The sequence below is a fragment of the Pristis pectinata genome, chromosome 22 (genome assembly GCF_009764475.1).
Source record: "Pristis pectinata isolate sPriPec2 chromosome 22, sPriPec2.1.pri, whole genome shotgun sequence".
Taxonomy (NCBI): domain Eukaryota; kingdom Metazoa; phylum Chordata; class Chondrichthyes; order Rhinopristiformes; family Pristidae; genus Pristis; species Pristis pectinata.
Genome location: NC_067426.1, coordinates 21,619,816 through 21,641,684, shown reverse-complemented (window position 1 = coordinate 21,641,684; position 21,869 = coordinate 21,619,816). Strand labels below are relative to the sequence as shown.

The following is a 21,869-nucleotide window of genomic DNA, read 5'->3' as shown; positions in this document are numbered from 1 at the left end:
GCTAAGATTTTTATATCTTCACTGGAAGCAAGTGAGGTACCCAATGATTGGAGGACAGCAAACATGATCCCCCTTTTCTATAAGTACCAGGCTTTTCCCTGCTGCCTTTCCTTTTCAAGCCTGACATCCAATAGTAGAGAAGAAACCAGAAAAAAAATTCTGAGGGAGAGGATTAATGATCACTTGGAAAGGTGGGAACAAATCAGTGACAGCCAACGTGGCTTTGTCAAGGGCAGGTGTATCGATGGGGGCAGGATAGTAGATGTGACTTACGTAGACTTTAGTAAAGCCTTTGACAAGGTGCCGCATGAGTGACTGGTTCAAAAGATTAGGGCTCATGGGATCCAGTGCAAGTTGGCAAATGGGATCCAAAATTGGCTTGGCAATAGGAGTTAGTGGGTGTTGGTAGAGGGTTGTTTTTGCAATTAGATGCCTGTGACTAGTGTTGTGCCACAAGAATTGGTGCTGGGCCCTTTGTTTGTAATACACGTGAATGACTTGGATCTGGATGTGGGAGGCAAGATCAGTAAGTTTGTGGATGCCACAAAGATTGGCAGAGTTGTTGATAGTGTGGAAGGTGGTCTTGGGCTGCAGAGAGATATTGGTACTTTAGTCAAATGTGCTGAAAAAGGGAGTTTTTAGGGGGAAAAAGAATCTCAGAGTACAAGTCTGTAGATCCTTGAAGGTGGCAGGGCAGGCTGACAATGTAGTTAGGAAGGCATATGGGATACCAGTCTTCATTAGTCACGGCATTGAATACAGAAATAGGAAAGTTGTGCTCCAGTTTTATAAAACCTTGGTCATATTTCAGCTGGAGTACCACGTGCAGTTCTTGGCACCAAGGTACGGAAAGGATGCAGTGGCACTGAAGAGGGTGCGGAGGAGGTTCACCAGTATGTTGTTTGAGATGGAGCAGTTCAGTTATGAGGCGAGACTGGAAAAGCTAGGTCTTAGAGCAGAGGAGGTTAAGGGGGGATATGTTTGAGGTATATAAATTTATGAGGGATAGAGATACAGAAGGTTGCAGGAAACTTTTGCCATATCAGAGATAGATAAAACTAGAGGACATGGGTTTAGAGTAAGGGGGAACAGATTTGGGATATGAGGGGGACCTTTTTCAGCCAAAGTACCTGGAATGCACTGCCTGAGAGTGATTGAAGCTAGGTCACTGACAGTGTTTAAGTAGTGCCTGGATGAAGGCTTGAGTCACTTTGGCACAGAGGCCATGGAACAAGTGCTGGACAATGGGGTTAATATGGAAGGGTGTCCACTGGCCAGCATGGATGAGTTGGGCCAAATGGCTTGTTTCCATGTTGTAGGATTCTATGAAAGAGGTATAAGGTGTCAAAAAGCTGGCATGTGGCCTGCGTGAGGCAGAGATATGTTTGCCAATGACAGTGTTTGGATTTGTCCTTGGGGGAAACAAAGTATTGCAAGTCCAGAGGGGGTGGGTTAGTGTGAGTGGAGTGGGGGTAAAATAATACCCACTGGAACCATATTACATCCTTCATTCCCATGATCATTGTTTGGCCACGTCTCTGACAGTCTCCCCTTTTCTCCCTCACACTTCCGATCCACAGGCCAGAAAAATGGTGAGAGTAATCCTGAGGTGGTTATACCTAAACACTTGGAGAAGAATGAATAAGACAATATTGCTTGTGATTTTTTTTTTAAAAATCACCAATGGAGATGGGATGAATCCAGGTTTCACATTGTTGCACCCCTGCTGGTCCAGTTACTTTCAACAAACTGCGTCAAGTTTGGGGACAACTGCTTCATGTAGCCTGACCCATTTTCCTTGAGAATGTGGGGTGAGGAGAGGTTCCCTGAACTTCCTCTACCTGACCCTCTTGACTGCAAAAGCTGGTTAAAAGTTTGCCATCAGTGAAGATGTTCTAATAGAAAGAGCAGAATAAATACTACATAGCTCCTTATATAAAATAAGCCCCGTCAAATAAATAAAATTCATGCCAGATACATGTTGTGTTAAATCTGAGCAGTGTGTTGAAACAGGAGGTTTTATGACCATTTCTAAGCTTTGAAGATGTTGCGATCTTTCTTGGAGTTAGATTATTAATAATCCAACTCAATCTTATCCAGTGAGACGAGCAATATTAAACAACAGATGATTCCACTAGTGTGGCTGGTGAAGCACAATTCCTTGTAATACTGAGCTATTTTAAACAATTAAGATGTGCTCCATCCGATATGCTAATTCGAGTTGCTACGCTGCACGGTAGTATTTGACTCCACCTTGCTCGATGTATATCTGCAGTAATGATTTTAAATTCTGCATTGTACAATCCTAATCATGACCACCGAGTAAATATTTATCGCCTTTTACCCGGTGAGGATGATGTAGTTTCATTTATTCTGCAGAATGCCACTGACCTTATTTTTGACATGACGCAGCCGTCTGCTTTTGCTGCTGAGACTGCAGTATCGTTTATTGAGTTAGCAGATGAATACGACGCGAGTGTGTTGCATAGACTTTACTGGCTGCCTGGGTGTGGTATGTCGCAGGTTGAAAGAATTTTATTTTTTGCTGACAGATATTAGAGATTTGTTTTTGCGCCAGCCGTGTACGGAGGCTTAGTGTTGCACGTTTGATCCTCAGAAGGTGACTGCACCAGTGTTCAAACCGTGCCATGGAAATCTGACAGTTTGCACGATGACTAGTTGAAGAATGCCGCTGTAAGAGCGCTGCACTTCAACCAAATGTCCCCGTGAGCTCATGTCACTCTGTGAGGGCGGTCGAATTGTCCATCGGGCGAAGGTGGTTCTCGGCAGCGAGAAGAACTGCCGGCCAATCGAGGGTCGGCTGCCTTGCGGTCAGATGATGCGAACTATGGTGACACACGCCGCGGCGGGCTGCCTCTTACACAGACGTTTCCTGAAGATGGCTGGCCGCCGCCGCTGCTGGTTACAATGTTGAATCGCGTTTAGCTTCTCCCGGGGAGAGCTGGAACTTCTCTCAGTGGTGGGGTGGAGGAGGATGCTGCCCGCTGCTTTCATACCGACACAATGGGAAACACTTTAGGATGCGTCCGAAAGCAACAAGAGGCTGCAGAAGCGGATCGGAAAAAAACTCCCCTCACGCCGCGGAAAAAGATCAAATTCAGGCGCTTCAGGAGAACCAGGAAAGCCGCTTCACACGCTGCAGGGGAAGCGGAGGGAAGGCTGCCGGCCACACCGGCTACATTGCGGAGAGAAGGCGATGAGACGCGTCTCTATACGGCTGCAGCTGCGGGAGAATTGTCAACAGGAGCCCACACCGATCCCGATCTCAATCCGGTAAACGGGGAACCTGCTGAGCACCTGTCAAGTGTGTTGCAAAAGCCGGTGTCTCTTGGGGACTTGTCAGATCTTCCCACTAAAGCGGCGATCGCTCCGGAGAAATCCATAGATGTCCATGTCGGAGGCAGTGGGGAAAGTACGCAGCGGGTGCTTTCGGTCAGGGCTGAAATCCAACCAGTTGGCGAACATGTGATTCCATTTGAAGAGGACGTGTGTCTGCTTGATCAAGTCACGGCGGGAGAAGAACGCTGTGATCCAGCTGTACAACCTGCAGAAGCTAAAATGAAAGGAGATTTGATTTGTCCTGCTCCAGTGTCTGGGGAAGAGGACATTACTCGGAGCCTGAACGCGGGCAATAAAATAATTGCGAATATCCCCGAAGCTGCTGGCTTTGACTCTAATGAAATAGAAGCTGATGTTGAAAGTCCCATCTTATCCAAAGAGACGCCAGAAGTGCAGCTTGACTGGGAAGGGAGCAACGCAACTCGGTCGAATGCACTTGACAAGTTGTGTATAACTCTACATAGTGAGCGCATGCATGGCAAGAACGGTCAGTCAGCATTGCACAGGGAAAATGAGGCTCTTGAAGAGGAAGCAGAGTTAGTGAGGCAGTCTCCTTTAAAGAGGGACTTCACTGTAGAGCTGCAGATCAGCAACACTCTGTTCTCCTCCGGTTACGGCAGCAATTTGCCATCTGCGGAAATAAATGAAAGTGAATCTGGAAGAACAAGCAGCAGAGATTTTGAGCTGTCTTCCTCGATACCTGATGGCGATACCTTGTCCATTTCAGAAAATGAGTTTGGGTTATCGACCAGTAATGAATGTGACGATATCAGTTTAGGGCAGATTGTACACCTGAGCCAGGAACTGGTTAGTGGAAGCTTGCTTAATATTATGAAGAAACACATCTTTCATTATTTAAGACAAAATCTCCAAAATGTTTCTCTTAACCTGCTATTGTGCACAGTGACATTGAAATGCCATTACTTAAAAAATTCAACTGCACTTGCTTGATAGAGCACTCCATAATTGTGTGTAGTTAATGTTATTGGTACTGCATTCATTTACTTGAAATAAAGTCAGCTAAGAATTGATTTAATTAGTACCTGCCTATAGATCATCTCCATAGTGTTAATTTAAAACTGATTTGTTTTCAGTAGGGTTTTCATTTGTGTGGCCATGAATCATGTTATTTACTGAAGTGCCATGCATGTGGAGCACATAAACACGACAGGATAATCTGCAATTGAAATAGTAAGCTCCATTGTGGTTTTTGTTCCATTTGGGGTAGGGCAGGTTCTGTGGAGCAGTGAGTGTTGGTGGGAAAGAGGTCTCTGGCAGTAGCTCCTCTGGACCCCATGGACACAGATTGTGAGTTATCTTTGCCGCTTCTCTTCATTACTTTCACACAGAGCCCACGTTGTGCCCACTGGCACTGGGGTGCAGTGTGACAGTAATTGAAGTTCTAGGATCCTAATTTGTACATTAAAAATGAGCCTATTGCCTGAAATAGGCGGGCGCTTTGGGTACCCAGTGGTAAGCCCTTTGGAAAATATCATTGGCATATCTTCCATGTTAAAGGCAATGAGGCCAGTGGGGCCCCATGTATTTTGCGTTTCAGCAAGTGACCAGTTATAAAGATATCCACGGTGATACAAAGAATTTGGAAAGTAAACTAATTTTAAGGCTCCTTTAAAATCTGCCTCATTGATCATGTCCACATGTCTCCTTCTAGTTCTGTATTAGTTTTCATATTGTTTGGTATTGCTCATTTGAAGTGCCTTGGGACATTTTACCATTGAAGATGCTAAATAAATCTGGGATGTTCTTCTGTCAAGGACTTCAAGTTAATGTGTTGATGTTTCTAATTTTGCCTACAATGTAAATCAGTTCATTTTGGCAAAACAAGCTCTTTAGTTCCATTACAGCAGCACAAAGCAAGATAAAGCATAAGGGCTCATGGGATTGGACTACACAGTTGATGTAAGATTGTTAAAGGACAGAAAACAATAAGTGGATCACTTTCAGATTGAAAGGTAATTACTAATGGGAAGCTGCATATATAATTGCTAAGATCTAGCTGTTTACAATTTGTACTAACCACTTGGTTGAAGGACTGATTGTAAATGTATCCAAATTTACTGCAAGTACAGAGCTAGTGAGAAAGTAAGTTCTGAGGAGGATGCAAAGAGATTGCAAAGGAATGGTTACTGGCAAAAAAGTGGTAAATATGAGTTTTTCAATTCTATATGCCATAGTGATATAGTTAAATGTTGACCACATTGGTGCATGTGGAGTCACATATTGACCAGAATGGGTGAGGGTTACAAGTTTGCTTCCTCAAAAGAAATTGGACAGCAAAGTGGGTTTTTACAACAATCTGGTGGTTTGTGGCTGCTATTACTGAGTCTAATTTTTAATTCCAGATGTACTTAACTACTTGAATTTAAATTCCCCAGGTGCAACAATGGGATTGAACTCCTGTCTCTGGCTCAAAAGAGCACTAATATAGCTGCTGGTCCACTGGCAACTGTATCCCACCTTATTGCAAGGGTTTAGGAGCACAGGAGTAAGAAAGTCTTGGTACAATTGAATTGGACACTGAGACCACATCTAGAGTCACCTCATCTCAGGAAGAATATATTTGGCAATGCAGCAAAGGATAATGTGTTTGAATCTATGGGGGAAGAGTGAATAGACTTGGACTTTATTTACTGGAATTTAAAAGAATAGGTGATCTCATTAAAACACAAAGAAGGGCAGTCATAGGGTTGATATTAATGGATTGTTTTTCTTGGCTGGACAATCTAGAGCTAGAAAGCTTATCCTCAGGATAAGATTAGACATTTTAGATTTGGGTCTGGAAAATTTTCTTTGCTGAGAGGGTTGTGAATCTCCAATCTGGATGTTCAGCTGTTGAGAATATTCAGGTTTGAAAGAGACTAATAATCCAGGGAAATGAACGTGTGCAGATCAGGCTGGTAAATGTTGGGGTAAAAGATCAACCATGATCTTGGTGAATGCTAAAGGCCATTGTGGCTTACTTTGCTCCTTTTTTATGTTAAGGCTTTTGTAAAAGTTTAGGAGAGATGAGAATAGTTTTTACTGGAGTGCTGTGCCTGATTCATTGCTAATTTACAAAAGGTAATTGGATAAGTACTGAAAAGTGGAAAAAAATTGTACTTTTGTAAGTAAAGAGCATCAAAATGGAACCAACTGCATAGCCTGATTGGCCAGACCTACTCAATGGCTTTATTAAACCTGTCTGAGATTTTGCTAGAACTGATATAAACTACTAAAATTTGTTTGGATTGAGGATGTAATTATTTGAGGGTTATAGTTATTAAATAGAGTTTTCACGATCTTATGATTGAAAGGATTAGGAAGTATTGGATCTTCTAGGTAAGTAGCACTCTTTATGGAGACTTTCTAAAGAGAAAACTACATTTTTCAGAACCTTAAAATCCTCCGATAAAACATTTATGACAAAGATGGTATTGTAAGGTTTAACAGACATCTAAAAAGCTGTCAAAGTAATTCAGTACATTGAACGATAAGTACACAAGTGCAGTTGTGACTTTCTTTAAACTCAAGTAGTAGAAATGGTGATTCATTTGTTCTCGTGGCAAATTAATCAAAAATTAACATTGTAATGATTTTGGCATATTGATTTTTATGTGACCTTTCTAAATAAAGCTGGAACTTAGAGGTGAATATATTATTGCAGTGATTGGTAAATCACTTCCCAGTGCATTATACTTCAAATTTCTGCAATGGAATTGATGCTTGGAATAGCTTGATGGCAGTACTTTCGGATCTATTTTGCAGAATGTGAACATACTAAATCACAATTAGCAAGTTATCTCCAATATTTCACTTCACATTATCATATTTCGTTTTCAAGGTGATTTTTTTCCTCTTTTTTTATCTTTTATATTCTCCTCCATCTCAGCAGTGTTTCAGAGTTATTCCAATTTGAGCCTCTTTTTCCCCTACCAATAGTAGCTCTACTTTCAGCTGGCCAACTAGGGAATTCTATTTCTGAGCCACTGCTTAAAGCATAGCACCTTTTACAGGATTTTGGCCAGCTTTTCTGCTGATGTCTCCTCTGCTTTAATGTTAATTTTTATTCGATTATGAAGTTGTGAACCACCTAGTATTACACATGTGTTATATAAATACTGGTTGTTCTAAGTGATTCTCCTTAGGCAATTGTTCTGAAATGCTTTACATTAACTACTTGATTATCTTTTTATGAATGAGTTTTGTGACACTTCCCGAACACACTTACCTATCATATTCTCCCCATTAAAACTCCAGTTTTTATATCTATATTCAAATATTAGACAGAATAAACACTTTTCAAATAAAAATTTCGCTCTTTTGTGCTTGGAAAAGCATCTTATTTTATTGTATAAACATAATACTGGTATTTAAACCAATGATATTGTGAAAGTTCTAAGAATGTTAAGCACAGGTATCTACTAACATTTCAAAATCTGAAATAAAAACATAATTGACCATTTTATATTGGATCGCACAGTCAAGATTGGGGAGAATTTCTGACTATAACACAGTTGCTGATGGTGGATGGTCAACTATCATTGTGTACCAATATTCTATTTTACCCATCAATTCAGCAAAAGGATTCTCCTCCTGTCCCGGTGCTGGTCCACAATTCTTCCTGAAGCATTAACTTGTCTTTTCAAGTGTTGGCTGACCAACTACATTTCGAGAAGTGTCCCTATTTTGGATTGCCAACTTTCGTGTCCAATTTTTAAAATGATCATCATAATTGTAGTGATTCGGTTTGTTGTCTTAACATATAAATTAAAGTCTTGTTGATTTTGTTAGAATTTTACCAATTTGAAGATGCAAAATCCTATGTGAATCTTTTATGTTGGCAATAAATCCATTGAAGAATTTTGCACCCAAAAAAGCTAGACAGGAACAAACAAGGGAGATCTTTAGCACCTTGTGTAGGTTTGGTCAAAATAATTCATGTTGAGTCTGGTTTTTGGATGATCATTAAAATGAATACAATGGCATTGTTTAGCTATGAGCCAGACTTCTGGGTCTGCAGTATTTGTCTTAAGTGATTTGGGATACATTCTTTACAAATCTTCTTTTGCAGATCTCAGAAATTTATGTGAGTGGAGAATCCGGTGACATGTCTGCTAAGGAAAAGTTGCTACTTTGGACACAGAAGTTGACGGAAGGATATTCTGGTTTAAAGTGCTCCAATTTTACCTCCAGCTGGAGTGATGGAAAAGTATTTAATGCTATCATACATAAATACAGGTGAACTATTACAATTAAGACGATTTTGTTAAATTTTCATTTGAATTGCTATGTGATACATGAGATTTATTAGAAAAACATAAGCGACAGGACCACAATGAAAATAAATGCCAGTCTCTTGTGTGTATGTTCAATAAAATGTAACTATTGTGTTATTTTCAAACTCACTTTAACTTCAGTGTTGATTGAGATTTTACAGAGAATTTACATGTTTATTCTTTAGGCATTATATTGACAATCTTGATCTTGTAGATTATACTATTTACATTGTGAGCCTGGTAATAATAAAGAAACTGTAATCTTTGAGATCCTGTATTATAGTTTAGCTCCTGACTATTCAAGTTTGCAGTGATTCAGAAATTGGATGTGTGATTATGACTAAGAAAGCCATGAACTGGCGAAGATATCAGTGGCCTGGTCAGATGGGCAAAAATTGTCAATTAGAATTCAATCCAGAAAAGTACGGGGTTTTGGATTCGTGGACAGCGAAAGAGGCAAGAATATTCACGTTGTGCTGAAACGTGCTTCCCTCTGGCCGAGAGTTCCATGGAGAACTATCCACGATGTTCTCTTCAGGGGGTCACCTGGTCTCTGACTTCTGCACTTGTGTATGGAAACATGGAAGTCGGAGACCAGTCGGTGCATTTGGCCTTTTGATTTGCAAAATTGTTCATTTAAAAAGGATAGCTGACCTTGGATAAACAAAACAAGTACAGGTAGATGGTTTGTTTTTCTAAATTTTACTTTCCTTTGCTAATTTCTAATCTTTTAAGATATTAATGATTTAAAAATATACTTGAAATTTAACTTTTTTTAAGGGTCTGATTTTCAATAACACTTTAACTATTAAAAAGCCTTTTGACAGCCTGGCCTCTCAGTTGACTGGTCAGAAAGCTAGGTATGGTCGCAGAAAAAGAGTAAGGTGAGTGCGAGTAGTGGGCCTGATCCACCCTGATTGTTGGAATAGTGAGGAAGGTAGAAGTACCGAGGAACCTTGGAGATCCCACAAGGAGCAAGGTGATAAGGTGCATAAGATTTTCTTCTTTATCAGTATATATGCAATATAATAGCAGAGGATTTGTGCTAGAACTGTATAAAGGGCTTGGCAGGATTATATTTTTATTGGTAAATGTTGATTTGACTTCACACGCTCAAATTTAAAACAGAATCCACTGTTAATTATTGGAATTATTTAACTTTTGCATGCAGTAACTAACAAAAGAATTGAATTTTTGAGTATTCAACTTTTTTCAAATAAATAAAATGTCTCTGTCAAATGACTACTGGATCATATCAAGCATGGTTTGGTTTTTCTTCTTTGACAGACGATTGTATAAAATTTTTAATAGTATATAGTCAATGAGTGGTCAGTCCCTGCATGCCCTGATTTTGTACAATCCTGAAATTTTAAACAAAATAGCTGTTTTGCTTAAAGATTTATTTATTGAAGATTTAGAGTTTTGTCATGCTCATATAGAAAATACAAGTTAGACTATGGCTACAGTATTTTCACTAGTTCTGGTACCACATTATTGGAAGAATATGATTGGACTAGGGAATGGAGAAAGATTGGGATTGTTGATTTAATTGAGGTGCATAAGATTATAATGGACCTAAATAGGGTGGACAGGAACGCTCCTGTTTCCCTAAGTGCAGATGTCAGGAAACTGTGTGCATGGAGAAGAGATCTAAGGAGAATTCTTTTTTCACCCAGAAGGTCAGGCTCACTGTCTGAAAGAAATGTTGAGGCAGAAACATTGAACACATTTTAAAAGTGCTTGAATGTGTACTTGAAGTGGTATAACCTGCAATACTCTCATATCAGAGCTGGAAGTGGGTTAGGCTGCATATTTATCTACAGCCAGCAAATGTGTTTTGAATTAAATGACATCCTCAGTGCCTTTATCTTCTATGATTTGAAATATGTGAAAGCATAGCAACCAAGTTGTCACTATTGCCCAGATAAACCTTTGATTTTTCAGTCGGGGGATATAGGAAATGTGAATAATTAGTGTACCCACTTTGGAAATTTCCATTTCCTAATATAAAAAACCTTTTACTTAACAGATGCAGCTGCTGTTTAATTTTTGGATCTGATTTACAGTTTTCAACATGCATCAAATCGATTGAAAGGCTTGATACATTTTATACAATAAATTTTGGTGCATTGAAGCTCAATTGGATGCTTGCTTTTACAGACCAGACCTCATAGATATGGAGAAAGTTTCAATTCAGAGCAATCAAGAGAATCTGGAGCAAGCCTTTGCTGTTGCTGAAGCACTTGGTGTTACACGACTATTGGATCCAGAAGGTATACAACAATTGTGGAACTGCACTGTGCAAGAGAACTGTCTGTCCTTTGCTTAACTTGGTTATGATTATTCTTGTCCATCCATCTATGCTTGATTTTTAGCCAAAGGTTCACTGGTATGTTTCAAAATTAATCTTAAGATATTTTTCAGTATCCTTTTATTTAGTAAAGTTGGATGATTTTAGTAGTGACCCTTTTCAAAATCTTTTCTTGCAAGAGTTTTAAGATTGTCTTATAACACTTGTAAACCTGAAATCCATGGCCACCAAGGGGAAAATATGCAATAATTGGAGTCCTACCTCATGCACAGGAAGATGCCTATGGTTGGATGTCAATCATTCCAGCCCCAGCACATCGCTGCAGGGTTTCCTCAGGGCAGCGTCCTTGGCTCAACCATCTTAAACTGCTTCACCAATGACCCTTTTTCCATTATATGTTCAGAAGTGGGAACGTTTGCTGATAATTGCAAGATTCCATTCATGGTTCTGAAACCGTTCATGTCTGTGACATTCGGGCATTGGCTAGTAAATGTCAAATGACATTCCTGCTGCAAAAGTGCCAGATAATGGCTCTTTCCATTTAAAAAAAAAGGTTCAGCCACCTGCCCTGGATATTCAATGATGTTACCATCTGAGAGTTGCCCATCATCAAACATACTGGAGGTTACCATTGACCAGAAACTCGTCTAGACAAGCCGCAAAATACTCTAGCTACAAGATCAGGTCAGAAGCAGAGTATCTTGTAGTAAGCTACTTGTCTCTTGTCATGTTAACCCTTTCCTCCATCTTGACATGGTACGTCAGCGTGTCATGTAATAACCTCCACTTTCCTGGATGAAGTCATCTCTGACAATGTTGCAACAAGCTCTAAAGCATTCAGGACAAAGCAGCAACACCCTACGCATTTCTTTCCTCCTGTGCCCACTGGCTGCAGTGTGAACTATCTACAAGTGCGTTGCTGTTACTTGCCATTACTACTCCAGCAGTGGTTCCCAAACCTGAGACCTCTACCACCAAGAAGAACAAGGGCAACAGGCACACGGGGACACTACCATTTGCAGGTTTCCCTCCCAGATTGTACACCTTGCTGACTTGGAAATGTATCGTGAGCCCTGGAACTCTCTCACCAATATGTTTGTGGGAGTACCCGCACCCGAAGGACTGCAGAGGTTCAAGGAGCAAGCTGATCACCGCCTCCTTGAGGACACTTAGAATTGTACTATAAATGATAAATTTGCTAGTGATGATCAAATCTCAAAAAAAAAGTGGTAGCAAAGTAGAGTGTTTACGTATTTACTCTATTTAAAAGAAAAACTGGCAGGGTAGAGTAGTTTTTATTATGAGATGTATCTACCTTTAGAACAAATATGAATGGACAATAAATGTTGGCATTTACAATGGCATTCATATCCTGGAGATAATCAAGCAAAATCAAAATTTGACATAAATGTATCTTAACTAAGGTGTTGCCAATTTTAGGAAATTGCACACTTGTGACAGCATAGATTTATGAGGGGAAGTTATGTTTGACTAATCTATTGGATTGTTTGAGGATTTGTATTGTCGAGCAGATGAGAGGGAACCAGTGGATATGATGTATTTGGGTTTTCTGTAAGTTTTTAACAAGGTCCAACAGAGGCAGTTGCTGAACAAAGTTAGTGCATGTGGAATGAAATGAAAGTAACTAGGGCCTCGCTGGTTGGCCTGGGAGAGGACACTGAAGTTGGTTTGCTTGTACTTTAAGTGAATTTGGAGGATTTTGTGGCAACAAACTTGGAGGATTTCTCCAGTGCCTTGAGATGCCTGCTGTATGTAGCCCAGGTCTTAGTAGCATTTTGGAGGGCAGAGGTCTCTATTGGGCAATAGATCATAACTTTTGTGCTAGGTCTGAGTTCTTGATCTTAAAATACCATTTTCCTCAATCAACCAAAGGCTGTGCTGGCCTTTGAAAGCATTACTGACTTACATCATCGATGTGTGTCTTTGCCAGGAGGTGGCTCCCAAGAGTTGGGAATTGATCCACATTTTTTAGTGTTTCATCATGAACCTTTATTTTTGGGCGACAGTGTGCTTTAGCAGAGGAAAGTTGGTAGAGGACCTTGGTCTTTCAGATGTTGAATGTAAAGTCCAACTTCTCGTTTGCTTAAGTGAATGAGTTAAATTAAATTTAAATTTAAATTTTACTTACAGTGTGGTAACGGGCCCTTCTGGCCCAATGAGTCCGTGCCGCCCATCTTTTAAACCCAAATTAATCTACCTGTACATCTTTGGAATGTGGGAGGAAACGGGAGCTCCCGGAGGAAACCCATGCAGACACAGGAGAACATACAAACTCCTTACAGACAGCTACGGGAATCGAACCCCGATCGCTGGCGCTGTAATAGTGTCATGCTAACCGCTACGCTACCGTCCAGGAGTTATCTCAGTCAGCTGTGTTGAGTGGGTCACATCATTTGCATGCCTTACAATAAACTCCTGAGACATACAAATTATTCCAAGCTTAATGGTGAGAAGAGGTTGCCTGGTCATCAGAAAGAGATTCAAGGATTTTCTCAAAGCTTCTTTAAAGTGAAACATTCCCATTGATTCCTGGGAAATTGTGGCCCATGAGTACTTCAAATGGAGAAGAAACGTTCCGGATGATACTGAGAACTTGAGGCCATGCCTTGGGAGCATATGGAACTCCAAGGGGCAGCAGGAGCATGCCACTTCATTTTTCTACCTACCTGCCCTGTCAGCCATGTCCTATCCCATCTGCGGAAAGGTTGGGTGTTCCCACATTGGCCTCATTAGCCATCTCAGAATGCACAAAAACAGAGTGGAAGTAAGTCAGCTTTTATGCTGAGGGACTGCCTAAAAAGATTAACAGAGAAAACAATATCATAGAAACATACAGCACAGAAACTGGCCCTTACGGCCCACCTCATCCATGCCAACTGTGAGACCTATGGACGCCAATCCCATTTGCCCATGTTAGGTCCATGTCCCTCTACTCATTTCCTATCAGAGTATCTGTCCAAATGCCATTTAAACGTTGTGATAGTATCTGCCTCCACTCACTTCTTTGGCAGCTCATACCAAATATTCACCACCCTCAGATCTCCTTTAAATTTCTCCCCTCTTGCCTTAAACCTGTGCCCTCTAGTTCTAAGTTCCCCTGCCCTGGGAGAAGGCCTATCCTATCTGGGCCTCACTATAATTTTGTAGACTTCTGTAAAGTTACCCCTCACAGTCTCCTGCATTCCAGTGAGAATAAATCCCGCCTATCCAATCTCTTCTTATAACTATAGACCTCCATTCCAGGCAACATCCTGGTGAATCTCTTCTGTACTCTCTCTTGCTATCTCATTCTTCCAGGTGTAGCAACGAGAACTGTAGATAATACTCTAAGTGTGGCTTAACTGATATTTTATACAACTTCAATGTGGCAGCCCAGCTCTTATACTCAATGCCTCACCATTACTCAAATTGACTAATCTGATCAGCTACATTTTAATCCAAGTCATGTATGTATGCATTACAAACAATAAAGGTCCCAGCACTGATCCCGGTAGTACATCAAATGTTACAGTTCTACAGTCAATTTTGGATCCATTTCACCAACAAGCCTCGCATTCTGGACCAACCTACCATGCAGGATCTTGTCAAAAACCTCACTAAAGTCCAGATAGACAACATCTACTGCCCTGCCTTCAATCTAAAGCAGACAAAAACTGATTCCTCTTGCATTAGCAGGTTGTGAATTGTGGGCTCCCACAGCGATTGGTGCCTGGACCCCTACTATTCACAATCCTTATCAACAGTTTGACTAACTGGATTAAATAAAACATTTCCAGATTTACTGATGATGCAAAACAAACTGATATGCAAGTAGTGACGTGTTTGTGAAGAGGCTTCAAGAGAATGTGGTCAAGCTGAGTGGTGGTCAACAACTTAGCAAATGCAGTACAATGTGGGCAAGTGCAATGTGGGCAAATGTGAGGTTATCCATTCTTGTTGAAAACAACAGAAATGCTGACTTTTTTAAATGCTGCGAGATTGGCAAGTAATGATGTTCAAAGGGATCTGGGTCCCTGCACACAAGTCACTCAAAGCTAATATGCAGGTACAGTAGGCAATAAGGAAAGCAACTGGTGTGTTGATCCTTATTGCTACAAAGTTTAAGTACAAGAGTAATCTGGACCACTGTAAACAATTATGGCATCTTAATTAATAAGAAAAAGTATATTTTTTAGAGGGTGTACAACAAAGATTCATGAGACAGGCTACTGGGATGGCAGGTCTGCCATGCGAGGAGAGATTGAGTAGGCAAGGCTGCTGTTCTTTTACGGTATAGAAGATCTCATTGAAATGTACAAAGCTCTTGATAGCTTAACAGGGTAGACACAAAGGATGTTTCCCCTCGCTAACAAATAAGGGGTAGGCTATGTGTTATAGAGATAAGGAGAAATCTTTTTATGCAGTGGATGGTGAATCTCTGGAATTTTCTACTGTTGACGGGTTTGGCAGCTTATTTATTCAAAATAAAATTGATTCATTTTTATGTATTAGAGCAATGAAGGAAAATGGAAATGTGGCAGGAAAAAGTTGAGGTCAAAAATCAACCGTGGTCTTGTTGAATGGTGAAGTAGGCTCGAAGGGCTGAATGGCCTATTCCTGTTCTTCTGTTCATTGCTTGTATAAATGTCTTTTTTTAAAGAAGGAAGCTATTGGATGCATTTGATGTATCACTTATGAGTGGCTGATATTGTCGAGTTAACATAGACTTGTTCTTTCAGATGTTGATGTTCCATCTCCTGATGAGAAGTCGGTGCTCACTTATGTCTCCTCTATTTATGAATCATTCCCCAAGGTCCCAGAAGGTGGTGAAGGTATTAGTGCAAATGTAAGAATTCACATTTCCATACGTTAACATGGTTATATAGTATGTGTGGTGAAGGAGTTTTCGGTGCAAGTGCAAAGAGTGAACTAATGTTTCTCATGCTAAATCAGGAATGTATTTTGCTAATAGTTCATATGATCCAGTAAAATTGCAGCTAGAATTTGTCACTTTCTTGACAAATGCATCAATGTGTCAAATTTACAATAACTTTCAAACAGATATTTTCCTCTCACATACGTAATATTGGTGAAGTACTTGTATTCAAACCTGGAGTGGGTTCAGAGGTTAGATTCAACAGTGTAATTGCTGGAGAATTGCAGGAAATTTACTCACTGGATTTAACGAGGATTACAGTCATGAAATACAGACAAGCATTGCTGAGAAAGTTTGGAATGTCCATGTTCATATGCACTCTAGTGGGCATCATGAATCCCTTGACAACTATGGACAGTTATTAAAAACTGAAATATCTTTTTCATGTATATTATTTGTATGTTAGCCCAATATTTGTGTGATTATTCAATTTATTAGTTGTATAGCCTTGCAACACAGAAGGAATAAGTTTTGCTCAGGATCCCAAATTGTAATGATATATTCACTTGCCCTATGCATTCAAGAATTTGTGTTTATGTATCTCCAGTTCTCTGTTCCAACAGACCTTTTAAATTATTTGATTTAGTTTATCTTGCCCCTCCCCATTTGTATTTTCAATATATATTGCATACTTTTTTGAATTAAATTTTATTTGCTATTTTTTTAAAACTGTTTTTCTGAACTCGGCTACTTTTCTCACTGTTAACTACATTTCCAACTTCTGCCTCTTCCACAGACTGAATTTTTTTCTCGTATTCCCAAGTTCCTTGCATTAACAAGTCTCAATAAGAGCCCTAATACTGGCCCTAAGAGGATGCCATTGCATTTTTCCCTCCAGTCCATAAACAACTTCACCTTTGCTCTCTGTTTTCTCTTAAACAGTTTAATATCTCTGTTGCCACTGTCTCATTATGCCCATCTGCTTCCTTTATGCTAAAATGAATATGTGGTAATTTATCGCTTGATTTCTGGTTACTTATGCATATATCATCCATACTACTTTCATCAAACCTTGGTTTCAACAATAACTCAGACAAGTTGTTATGCAACTTGCGATGAATTTCAAGCCTGGAAATATGTTAGCATCATGCCTGGTAGTTAATCAGCATTAATTACATGATTAACGCACAGCAGATTATTGCATTCATTTTGTAAAGATATTTTTCTTATAAATTATTAATTAGTGAAAGCCTTGTATTAACAGAATTTTCAACTAAAAAGTAAATAGTTTGGCAAACAAAATATTAAGATTTGTTGTAGTTTTAGTTCGAGGATACAAAACCCTATGCGCCTGTTGTACAGGAAAATCTAAGTTGATGAGAGTTGTTTGAGACAAACTTGACATTTTTGGATGAACTGACAAGACTGATGATGAAAGTATAAATGCTTAAGTACACAAACCTTGTTGAAAAAGTGTTGTCATTGCATCTATGTTGTAATTGAGCTGATGTCTTGCATGTTGTGAATTTTATCAGTTGTTAAAATTTTTTCTGATTATTGTTACTGTGTTAATACCCAGGAGGTTGACTCCAAATGGCAGGAATACCAGAATAAAGTAAACTACCTCTTCCAGTGGATCAGGCAGCACATCACGCTGATGTCCGATAAAGCTTTTCCACACAATCCTGTAGAACTTAAGGTGATCTCCATGTTATCTTGCTTTGTCATTTACAGCAAAATGAAGAAACCAAATAACTTGTAAATGATCCTGATAGCAATTTAAGTGAAACTCATGTTATGTTTTCTTCTGATCTATTATTTGAACAAATAAGTTGCTGAAAGTATAAAACTGAGAATTACGTCACATAGTCGTTCCAGCTTTTATATACGCAGCAAAATTATTTGTATCTAAGTTCATTGTTTCTACAGCTAAATTAATTACCTTACTTCAAATGAATTAATTTAGATCTCCCAGAATTCCCAGACTTCGGAGCAATAGCTGTGAATTGCAAGGTGCCAACAGTTAAAGAAAGGGGAAACAGAAAATCAGGAACTCCATGTTGCATAGACTTATGACAGTAATACGCAAACTGGAAATGTCTGCTATGACACATGTGGTCTTAGAAAATCATAATGTGATTTGAGAGTCAGTATGGATTTATGGTGAAGAAAATGCATTTAACAAATGTAAATTGCAGGGTGGATAAGGGAGATGCGGTCAATCAGAATCAGGTTTATTATCACTGACTTGTATGACATGAAATTTGTTGTTTTGTGGCAGCAGTGCAGTACAAAGACAGAAAAATCACTCTAAATTACAAAAATGGTGCAAAAAAAGTGGAATAACGAGGTAGTGTTCATGGGTTCATGAACCGTTCAGAAATCTGATGGCAGAAGATATTTATTTGGTATATTTGGATTTTCCAAAAAAATTGATGAGGTGCAAGATGAAATTATTTCAAAAATAGTCAGAACTCCTGGGATTGTGGGTAATATATATGAATACTTGGAGGATTGGTTGAAGGACAGCAGAAAAAGAATAAATAGAGACACAAAAGAGACAGCAGATGCTGGAAATCTGGAGCAACACAAAAAGCTGGAGGAAATCAGCAGGTCAGGCAGCATCTATGGAGGGAAAGGAACAGTCGACATTTCGAGTCGAGACTCTTCATCAGGACTGGGTGTCGTTATTCAAGAATAAATGGGATATTTTCAGGTTGGAAGGATGTACTTACTACGGTACTACAGGAATAAACGATTTACAGTTCATACGATGACGTAAATCTGATGTAACATTTCTAAATTTGCACACAATATAAAGCTAGGTAGGAAAGTTAGCTGTGAAAGGGCTGAGAAAAAATGCATGGAGGTTAAGTTATCTGCTAAAGGGTGCCAACTGGAGTACTGAGTGTGGAACAGAAAAACAATTTATTTTAGTAGGAAGAAATTTCTTTTTAATATTAGAGACAACTAAACATTGATAATTGGAGAAAATTGGATGTAGATTGTTAATGACATCAAGAAATTTGGAAAGCAAATTTTGTTGGCCTTTATTATTAAGGTTATGAGATGTAAGATTAAAGAAATCTTGCTGCATTTTTTTGGGGGATGTGATGAAGGTTCACCAGACCAAATTGTGGTTTGAGAGCCCTCACCTGTTTGCCTTGTGAAAAGAGAAGTCTGATTACAGGAAGGTAGAGTTAAGGTAGAAGGTCAGCTGTGATTGTAGCAGGAGCAAATGCTCTTTTTATTATTTGACACTGGTTTAAATTAAAAAATAATCAATTTATCTTAATTGTTTTGAATTGCATTGTTTGCTTGTTTACAGAATAGGGCATTAGATTTGACAATATATTTACAGAATGTTAAACTAGGTGACTGATGTTCAAACTTACAGTGCATATTGAATGAACTTTGCCATTTTATAGATGTGATTGGTTTTCATTTGCTTACCGTATACTGTCTTGAATGCTTAAACTGGAAAGAGTTAGGAAAGGAGAAAGTAAGATGACATAGCTAGATTCATTGAATACAAACCTTCTTGCAGTAAATTAGAATAACAATGTTTGTGCAGGACAGAGGACTGAAGTCTACAGCCCAGGCAGATGCATCCTTTGGCCAAAACAGGTTTGATTGTGGGAGCTATAGTGCAGAAGCTAAAGAAGAAAGGAAAGTTAGAAAGGATTCTAAGGGATAGGATCTATGAACACCTGGAGAATCATGGACTGATTAGGGACAGCCGGTATGGCTTTGTGAAGGGAAGATCTTGCCTCACAAGCCTGATAGAGTTCTTTGAGGAGGTGACGAGGAAGATTGATGAGGGTAGTGCGGTGGATGTGGTCTATATGGATTTTAGTAAGGCGTTTGATAAGGTTCCTCATAGTAGGCTTCTTCAGAAGGTCAGAGGCCAAGGGATCCAGGGAAGCTTGGCTGTGTGGATTAGGAATTGGCTTGCCTGTAGAAAGCAGAGGGTTGTGGTGGAAGGAGTGCCCTCGGATTGGAGGGCAGTGACTAGTGGTGTCCTGCAGGGATCTGTTCTGGGACCTCTACTTTTTGTGATATTTATAGATGACTTAGATGAGGGGGTGGAAGGCTGGGTTAGTAAGTTTGTGGACGACACTAAGATCGGTGGTGTTGTGGATAGTGTGGAGGGCTGTCGGAGTTTACAGAGGGCTATTGATAGGATGCAGAGCTGGGCTGACAAGTGGCAGATGGAGTTCAATCTGGAGAAGTGTGAGGTGGTATACTTTGGAAGGACAAACTCCAGGGCAGAGTACAGGGTAAATGGCAAGGTACTTGGCAGTGTAGAGGAGCAGAGGGATCTGGGGGTTCATATTCACAGTTCACTGAAAGTTGCCTCACAGCTGGATAGAGCAGTTAAGGAGGCCTATGGGATGTTTGCTTTCATAAGTCGGGGGATTGAGTTTAAGAGCCGCGAAGTAATGATGCGGCTTTACGAAACTCTAGTTAGACCACACTTAGAGTACTGTGTTCAGTTCTGGTCGCCACATTATAGGAAGGATGTGGAGGCGTTGGAGAGGGTGCAGAGGAGATTTACCAGGATTAGAGCGTATGGAATATGAGGAAAGGCTTAAGGTGCTAGGGCTTTATTCACTGGAAAGGAGGAGGATGAGAGGAGACATGATAGTGGTATATAAAATATTGAGAGGAATAGATAGAGTAGACAGTCAGCACCTCCTTCCCAGGGCACCAATGCTGAAGACGAGAGGGCATGGCTTTAAGGTTATGGGTGGGAGGTTCAGGGGAGATGTCAGGGGGAGGTTTTTCACCCAGAGAGTGGTTGGTGCATGGAATGCACTGCCTGGAGTGGTAGTGGAGGCAGATACATTGGACAGGTTCAAGAGTTTCTTGGATAGGCACATGGAGGAATGTGAGATAGAGGGATATGCAGGAGGAAAGGGTTAGATAGTGTGAAGGTGGTTTGATGGACGGCACAACATGGTGGGCCGAAGGGCCTGTTTTTTGCTGTATGGTTCTATGGAATGGATTTATTAATCATTTTAAACAGAACCACAGGTAAAGGTACATAGTTCCCTGAAAGTGGCAATGCAGGTAGACAGTGTAGTGAAGAAGACATTTGGCATGCTGGCCTTCATTGGTCAAGGTATTGAGAATAAGAGTTGGGACATCATGTTACAGCTTTACTAGACATTGGCAAAGCCACACTTGGGAGCATTGTGCACAGTTCTGGTCGCCAAGCTTTAGAAAGGATGTCATTAAGCTGGAGAGGGTGCAGAAAAGATTCACAAGGATGTTGCCAGAACTGCATGTTTTGTGTTATAAGAAGAGACCGGATAGACTGCAGCTTTTTTCTCTGGAGCGTAGGAGGCTGAGGGGTGACCTTATGGAGGTTTATAAAGTAATGAGGGACATAGATAAGTTGAATGACCACAATCTTTTTTCCCAGGATAGGGAAGTCCAAACCTAGTGTGCATAGTGTTAAAGTGAGAGGGGCAAGATTTATAGGGGACCTGAGTGGCATGTTCTTCACACAGAGGGCGGTGAGCATATGGAATGAGCTGCCAGGGGAGGTGGTAGAGGCAGGTACAATTACAATGTATAAAAGACATTTGGACAGGTACACGGATAGAAAAGGTTCAGAGCAATATGGGCTAAACACAAGCAAATGGGACTAGCTCGGGTAGGTATCTCAATCAGCATGGAAGAGTTGGGCTGAAGGGCCTGTTTCCATGCTGTATAAACTCTGAATCTGTGACTTGTTTCATTCTCCAAAATGTCATGTTTTATAATTCAATAAGCAGGTGAAGGCTTTTTGTTTCCATGGACTGAATGTCTCCTTTGTCTTCTTTCATGCAGGCACTTTATAATGAATATGTACATTTTAAAGAAACTGAATTACCAGCAAAAGAAGTAGAAAAGGCACAAATACAACATTTATATAAATTGTTTGAGGTAAGACATCGTGTCCCAGAAACTGATTTGAGCATAAATAATGGTGCTGTCTGAAGGAGGAAGTTTGATTCTCATTGATGAGGCAGGGCTTCATTTGGGTAATGTTATTGTC

The 21,869-nt window shown here is 40.0% G+C and overlaps 1 protein-coding gene across 20 annotated transcripts in view; it reads left to right on the top strand.

Annotated features, from left to right (window-relative positions):
* macf1a (microtubule actin crosslinking factor 1a) overlaps window positions 1-21,869 on the top strand; it is a 426,068-nt gene that overhangs the window by 200,353 nt on the left and 203,846 nt on the right. For 10 of the 20 annotated variants that reach the window (XM_052036540.1, XM_052036543.1, XM_052036536.1 and 7 more), the window contains exons 6-10: window positions 8,432-8,598; window positions 10,797-10,909; window positions 15,687-15,793; window positions 17,403-17,522; window positions 21,662-21,757. In XM_052036540.1, the coding sequence (XP_051892500.1) occupies window positions 8,432-8,598; window positions 10,797-10,909; window positions 15,687-15,793; window positions 17,403-17,522; window positions 21,662-21,757 (603 nt within the window). Of the gene's footprint in view, window positions 1-2,981; window positions 4,168-8,431; window positions 8,599-10,796; window positions 10,910-15,686; window positions 15,794-17,402; window positions 17,523-21,661; window positions 21,758-21,869 lie in introns of those variants that run through there. The other 10 variants (XM_052036527.1, XM_052036525.1, XM_052036526.1 and 7 more) reach the window with 2 other exon arrangements.